At 40.4% G+C, this 7,799-nt stretch overlaps 1 protein-coding gene across 1 annotated transcript in view; it reads right to left on the minus strand.

Annotated features, from left to right (window-relative positions):
* Nucleotides 1–340: 340 nt before the first annotated feature.
* The window catches only part of ZNF318 (zinc finger protein 318), a 21,262-nt gene continuing 13,803 nt past the window's right edge, over nt 341–7,799 (minus strand). The window contains exons 6-9 of the mRNA XM_009700157.1: nt 6,082–6,285; nt 5,500–5,599; nt 4,330–4,448; nt 341–3,875 (exon numbers count right to left, since the gene is read on the minus strand). Coding sequence (XP_009698459.1) covers nt 450–3,875; nt 4,330–4,448; nt 5,500–5,599; nt 6,082–6,285 — 3,849 coding nt within the window. The 3' untranslated portion in view covers nt 341–449. The remainder of the gene's footprint in view (nt 3,876–4,329; nt 4,449–5,499; nt 5,600–6,081; nt 6,286–7,799) is intronic.

The following is a 7,799-nucleotide window of genomic DNA, read 5'->3' on the forward strand; positions in this document are numbered from 1 at the left end:
AACTTTCAGTTTTAGCTCTTCTGCAAGTCTCCGTTTCCTCAAGTTCTAAATTGCTGTTCTTGAGCTTGTCCCAGCAGCTGGGCTACTCATGGTGCTACTGACACAAACAGGGTGAGCTGGAAATCATCCAAGAATGGTCAAAGAATAAAAGCCCCCAAAATAAACAACAAAGACGCAGGCATTATAAATGAGAGATTCCATTTTAATAGCAGAGTGTAGAAAAGAAATTGGCAAAAAAATTCACATGAAAAAACATTTTACACAATTAATTATGTACAGAATAAAGTATGTGTCTGGTTTCTGATGATCTAAGTTTCACTTTAGTCAAGTCCAACCACAGGATGCAAAATACACCCAAAAGCCTCAACTGGAACAAAAAAAACCAAACGAAAAACATATACATAATCCCAGCTCTGGCTCCTCAAATATTGGGACTGGCTGGGTTCACTTCAACCCACTGGGCTTTCTGCTAAGCTTTCAGCGATTCCTGAATTTGTTGTAGCTTCCAAACTACTGTCTGCAGTTTCTGTTTGCTCAGTCTTCTTGCTCTGGATGGTGCATACTCGCTTGCCTCCTGAGCCACCCTCCTTTCCGTGTCTTTCTTTGAGCCCAGGAAGGCAAGTTTCCACGCACCCAGAAGCCTGACTTTCTGTGCTGCCTCCGTCACAGCTAAGTGACGGCATTTCAACAGAGCCACCTTTGCTCTCCTCCACTCGCAGAAGGATCTCAGACATGGGAGAAATGCCCTGCATTTCTAAAACAGGCATGACCACTTCTGTAGTGTCAGTATTTGAGGACTGCAATCCAAGCTGCGGGATAGCTGTTTGAGAAATCCGTCTGCAAAATTTATCTTCTCGACTACCAGAAGTCAGTGTAGCAAAATCAGTAATCTCCGTTTCATCCACTGTTTTTTCAATGCCCAGCTTCTTAAGTTTACTGGGCTCCAGCCTAATGGATGCAACAGTTTCTAGTTTTGAGACTTCTTCCGTATTCTCATTTAAAAGTCCCGCTGTAAGGATGCTGAAGCATTCACGTTTTACCTTAGCATCTCCCAAACTGAAATCAGTGCTTTTGAACTCAAGCTCTGCTTTCTGGGAGGGAGTCTCATTGTGTTTCACATCTTCTGATGTCAAAGAAACTTTCTTGTTATCCACACGAATACTTGCAGAGAGACTTTCAGATTGCTCACTGTTCAACCCTGAGTGAGTGGTATTCCGATGAAAGTCACTGCCTGCTGAGGTTCTTTCGACCTCATGCTTTGTTTCTGGGGAGCGGACAGACTCTTCTGAAAGATGCTCCCTATGGAAATCTGCTGATAAAGCAACTACTGACTCTTGGACAAGATCAGAGCGAGCCCTAGAAAAGCCTCCAGCCCCTACTTCTTTTGATTCTCTCTTGATAAAAACATTATCTAATGTTGCATCAGATGCAGTGTGTCCTAACGATTTTTTTTCAACTTCAACTACTAATTCTACGCTGGATCTGAGTTCAACAATGTTCCCAGAGCAGGCATTGACTAACCACGCAACTTCCTGCCTTTGGTTATCTAATACTGCACGGCCTGAAGGTTCAGGTCGAACTTTTTCTTGAGCTTCTAATATGCTACTTCTAGTTTCCGTGTTGGCAAGACATGTGTCTGGCTGTACCTCTGTCAATTCTGAAGCACTAACTTCAGTAGAACCAGTTTTTGTTTCTACATTTGGAGTATTTGATAGATCCCAACCACTTTCAGAACAAGAATGGGTTGCAATGACCCGTTCTTCTCCATTACTAGTTCTGGAAGTGTCCCATTCACCAGGACTTCTTGTCAATTCTGAAATCTTATTTTGGGTTTCTGAAATTCGGGGAGCTTCACCAAGGACTCCCGGCTGGGATATTTCCAAAGCTACACTTTTCAGTTTTACATCTTTTAAGGAGGCATCATTAGAACTCTGCTCTGTCATTACTGCTACTAAAGCTTTTTCTTTTGAAGTGTTTTGAGAATCACAGAACAAGTCTGAACTATCAGCTTCTGAGCGAGTTCTAGAGTTATTACTTAACTTTTGCTCTACCAAATGGGAATTCCCCAAATTTTGAATTTCATTCTGTGTTTCAGGTAACAAAGTCTTTGGGTGTAAGCTAAGCTCAGGCTTCACAGCTTTTACTTTCCAGTCTTTCATCGCTGCATCTTTCTCCAAGGTACCAGCAATGTTTGTGTTAGTAACTGCAGTTTTATTTGCATCTTCCTGTCCAACTTTCTCTTGGACTTCTGTTTTCTGTAGAACACAGAAATCCTGACTGCCTACCTGCTCTCTACTTCCTATATCCACAAGTCCAATTTCTGCAGGCATCTGGATACCAGAAGCAGTTTTTGTTTCTGGCAATTCTGTGACCGACATTTCTGACAGCCGAGGCTGAAGTGGTTTTTTGTTCATTTCAGCCTGATTCTCACCAAGAACCCAATTCCCTGTTACTTGATTATTACTCTGTGAGGAATCTTCTTTCAATTTAGTCCGAATATCTGTTGAAAGAGGAGTCTGAAATTTTTGACCTATGTCTTTCTGAATACCATTTTCAATGTCAGGGCTCATCTCAGTATGCAGTATTACAGTCTCCTGAATATCAGTTTTCTCCAGTTCTGAGCTTCTCTCAGCTGAGTGGACTTGGATAACTTCAGTAGCCACATTCTGAGAATCCTCTTTCGAGGAGCATGAGCTATTATTTGTTCTAGGGTTTGCAGCGAAGTCTGCAGGTTTTGTTAAGTTAGAGTTTTCTCCATTCGGAAGTGCAGAACTTGCAAGCTTGCTGTCAGATGAACTCTTTCCACCACTACTGTAGAAAATATCATAGAGATCTTTAGCATTGGCTGTGGCCAAGCAAGAGTTTCTTTTCTCTATCTTTTTTGCCTGTTCACTGAAAGCAGTGGAAAGTGGTGGTGGTGGAGGGGGTCTCACAGGCATTGCCAGCATTGTCTGTTCACTTTCAGACACACCTGGAGCTACTTCATCTGCAGGGATGACAGCTGCCTGCTGGACTGCTAGTAGAGGAGGGGGTGGAGGGCGTATATCCGAAGTCTGAGAAGACTCACTTTTCTCTGCTTTCAAATCCTCCTCTGCCCCTTTTAAAATTACTTCTTCTCCTCCAAAAGCTTTTGAGATGATATCTGGAGGCAGTAGAAGATCTGCACTGGTTTCTTTTACCACAGGCAGTGGTTTGGTGGTAGCTCCAGAGGATTTTATGGATAAAAAGGTGTTCAAAGGTGCTGGTTTGCTAACTGTTGCAGTAGTAGACTTCCTGAAAATCATTGTGGGGACTGGTAGATTAGGTAGAATTTTTGCTGGTGTTGATATGGAAACAACTGGTGTCCATGGGCTAGTGTGTGGAATAACAGTTTTCCCAGACAGCTTGATTTCAATGGGCTTGACATGCGGTTTCCCAGACTGACACTTGTTCTCCTCTTTGTTTCCTTCTGTACCTTCCTCCTTTGGCATAGCTCCTCCTGGGGTTCTATCCTCTCTCTCAGTCTTTTTCCAGCTGAATTTCCCAAAGGAAGTCTGGCTTGGTGATTCCTTTTTAGATTCCTCTTTCTTTTCTTCTTTTTTCTCCTCCTTTTTCTCTTCCTTCTTCAGCTTAAGCTTGATACCCATTTTTCGCCCAGAAGAATCTATTTTGCCTTGAGTTTCACTAGTCCCTTCTCCAAGCTCCGGGATGTTCTTTGCTTCTTCTTTCTTTATTATTTTTGGTTTCTTCTCATCCTTCTCCTCTTTCTGTTTCTCGACTAGCTTCCGTTTCAGCTCGCTCTGCCGCCTGCGCTCTGTTTCCAGAACTACAGCCAATCCAGCTTGACGGTCTAGATTTCTCCTCTCTTCATACAGTGGGTTTTCATCTATGTATTTCTGTGGAAATAAATAGCACCATTTTAGCCACTGTTTCCATGAAAAAAAAAAAAAAAAAAATAAATTTTCAGCTCTGTAACAGCTCAGGAAGTTCAGAATGTTCAGGAAGTGCCATCTCAACGCTAAGAGAGCTGAGAACCTCTTCCTACCAAGAAACTGAGATGCTACAAACTTCACATTCTGGAGTTTAATGTGAATTGAGTGGTGGCTTGCAGCAGTGCTGTCAAGAGTTTGAAAATCAACACTGGGACTTAAACAGCGTTTCAACCTCATGCAGACGAAAGATTAGTCTCTATGTAGTGGGAAGTTCCGCTTATTTAGTTCAGCAGAATGTAGTGAAGTTAACCAAATACATATACTCCAAGGAGTCAAATGTCATTCTTCAGCAAAGGAAGACAGAGCAAGTAGAAGCTAACACAAGGAATGACTCACTCTTGGTACAGCAGTTACCAACCTTATACTTCTCATTGTGGGGATGACTTTTCACATGCTGCTCTGCTGAGATTTGATCTCCAAAAAATTCATGACAGAGCTGGCAATAATATCCAGTGATGGGAATCAGAAACTCAGAGCCTGAAAAGGCCAAAGAAAATGACCAGAGAAACAAAACTTAATAAATGCCAAGCTCTTAACAAAGCCAGATAAACATATCAAAGAACAACAGCAAAACCTCCAGCAATGTTCCTTTTGGAACAGTTAATGCTGCTCTCTTTGTGCTCACAGTATGGGAAACACCACTACCTAAAGCAAACATGTAAAGTGAAGAAGCTTGATTACTACAATTCAAAAAAACATTTTAGTGCTCTCCATCGTATTAAGGCTATCCTCTGTTCAAGCAGGTTAACATTTCCTACAGTCTTAATCTATTTTCCATCTTTGTGGTATAGTCTGCTCAAATACTAAACACCTAGTTTAGTAGAATAGAATAAAAAGAATAAAAGTATCTTCATTGAAGTTCAGCAAGACTGCATCCTTGTGCCTACAGAGCCAGCTGCAGTTATCTAACACACTGCAGGTTCTCCTTTACTGGGCACTACTGTAAGTACGTAACAGATTAATAAACTGAGATTCATCACTGGCAGGCCTATTTGGACATTCAGATTTTAAACCTTATACTAATCTTCAAATCACTTACAGCCCTCTCCATCTGGCTTTCTCAGATTCTCTGTATCCACACCGTACCAAGTACTCATCAGTGATTTTTCACGGACACCTCTACTAAAAACATATTGAATGGAAGAGTCTGTTGCAAAACTGTGTGGAGTACTGCACAAGATCTGCCCAAACACAGTAAGCTCTTGTGGTCATGTTCTGAATTCTACTATATTAGCAAAAATCACTTCAGAAATACACTGGAGAAAGAAAAAGTCACCTGTATTCAAAATAAAAAACTAAACTCTAAAAAGAAGAGAAGGAACTATGCTATGTTTTCCTATACTCTTGCTTCATGACCTTTTCCACAAGAACAACCAGCAAATTAGATTATTTGCCTTTTACCTAATAATATAGTATCTATATGTGCTCCTATAACAAGGTGAAGTTTTGAAATTACTTTCTCTGAACAACTGGAACCTGCTGGAGGGCAAAGGGAGATGATACCCAAGTTAAAAAAAAATTATCATACCTTTGGCAGGAACAGTTATCTTATCGATGCGTTTTATGGAGTCTTGTTTGGTCTCGCTCTGGGTCTTCGAAGCCCAAGGTCTGTTGTAAGGATCCAGGGTCTATTTGCACAGTGACAGAGGTATACAGGCTCATATATTACACTAGTAAGGCAAGTACACCTGTCTTTTTCCTTTTTAACATCCTTTCAGAACACTGAACATTAAAATCAACGTGCAAATATTTACAGGAACTATGTTTTCCTCTCTTTCCCCTCCCATTTTGCAATTTATAATGAGAAAATAACCTGTGAAAAGGGTAAAATGTAAATGATAGCAAAGAACAGGTAAACATATGAAACACAAATATCAAATGCTAGTTCCTGAGCGAACTGAACACAGTCCCCATTTACACTAGTCGGAACACACCAGTAGCTGTACAAACTGCTCAACTCCAACATTAGGGAAAAAGAATTTGACAAGCAACTTCTTGGGTTCATTATTACTTCAGGTTCTCTTGTAAAATGTAGTTCTGTGATGTATGTTTTAGTGTTAATATTTATAGCAATATGAAATGCACTTAGTGAAGGAAGCCTGCAACATACCTGTCTGTGTTTCTTATTATGCATGTGTGTGAAAAAGTCAAACATGGTCCCGCAGATGGTATTGCAGTCTTTGCACCAGTGGTTCCCTGCATCATAATATTCATAAATATTGGCCAACTGGAAAGGATGTTTGGAGGACTGTGAAGAGGATTCTGCTGGCTTCGGGCTTCTACCTCTGGATTTTTCATTAGTAGTTTTTGATTCCTAAATTGAACAAAAGGAAACACTTCTCTAAGACAAGGCAGCACAGACATAATGCTTTAGAACTCAGAACCTGCCTCCAGCAGAAGCCACACACGCCAGAAAAAAAAAAAATATATCACCTGCTTTTCAGCGCCCAGGCTAATTCCACTGTTTCAGAGAGCTGGTATTGCCGACTAAGACGCTGCGTGGCCGCAGTGAAGAGCTTCCAATAAGGCTCCCAGATGTAATGGCTGGATGATTGTAGGTAATCAAGGAACCAAATGAACAAATTCCCTATGGCATGCACCCTTCCCACTTTAAGGCTTTCACATAAAGATCTCAATAGTTCTAATTTACCATACTAGCCAAACAGTGCCCAGAAGATCTAAAATGGTTCCCCTAGAAACATCCAGAAGTTACTGTAAAAGTAGCTTGGATTAAACCAGAATATGAAAGGAAGTAAGAATTAGTTGACTAAAAGTATTTAACTCAATCAGCTTTATCAGATTATTTGAGAGTTCCTGAATTCTCCAGAAGACTTGTTGCTTAGCAATAATAGAAAGATGGTGTTTTGTCAATTACCTAAGTATATAAGTTGAAGCATCTTGTGATTTAAGCATGTGATATTTGCACTTACATTGATTTGTACAGAAAGACTCCATACAGTGATACACAGACATTTCAGGATTCTACCCAAAATTAATACTAATCTAACACTGCAGAGTAGCAAAACAAATAATCTCTGAAATAGATTGTGAATGAGCCCTGCTAATTTAGATTACTATAGTACTAGATGTATTTTGAGTTACACTTTTAATGGCTGAAAGCCCATTATGTTATAATTTCTAATCTGCATCGCAGTTTGGAAAGAACAGCATGTTGACTTAGCAGATCTGAGTTGGTTGCGTGATTTCCAAGTTATTCACTATCGGTGCTGACCAGATTTACTTAAGCAGATTCAAAATTGTTAAATAACATCTGCCTTACTTGAAATTCCTTTTGATAAAGAGGGACAGATTTTCTCCTATTAACACCATCCCACACAACGTACATTGTAAATCAAACAACGAAAAGACACCCAGGTCACTATGCACCCACAGATACCCATATCCCAACACAATCTAGTTCTTGGCAGCAGAGTAGGAAGTGACCCAGTGAATATTTGCATATATTCTGTCTGCAAGAACATCGCAAGGCTGACATTCTCTTAAACAATGAGAAGATCAACTTATGATCTGCAGGAAGTGCATGGAAGGATGTTCATGATGTCTGAGAAGCATCATTGTTTATGTTATTTACAGACATACACCCACCCAATATATCCTATAAAAATACTACCTCAATCAGAACTTTAAAAAGACAATGCTTCTCACATAGATAGGTGACAGCCAACCCTTAACCACAGTTTGTGCTTAACCTCAGTTCAAAGATGCCTTTATAATTTGCTGCTGTTTAGAGCCCAGAAAGGACGAACTGTCTGTTTAGTACAAGGCTAGCTTCACCTCTGCACGATGTAACTACAGCACCCAGACCCA

Source organism: Cariama cristata, unplaced genomic scaffold, assembly GCF_000690535.1.
Source record: "Cariama cristata isolate BGI_N322 unplaced genomic scaffold, ASM69053v1 scaffold33745, whole genome shotgun sequence".
NCBI classification, from domain to species: Eukaryota; Metazoa; Chordata; class Aves; order Cariamiformes; family Cariamidae; genus Cariama; species Cariama cristata.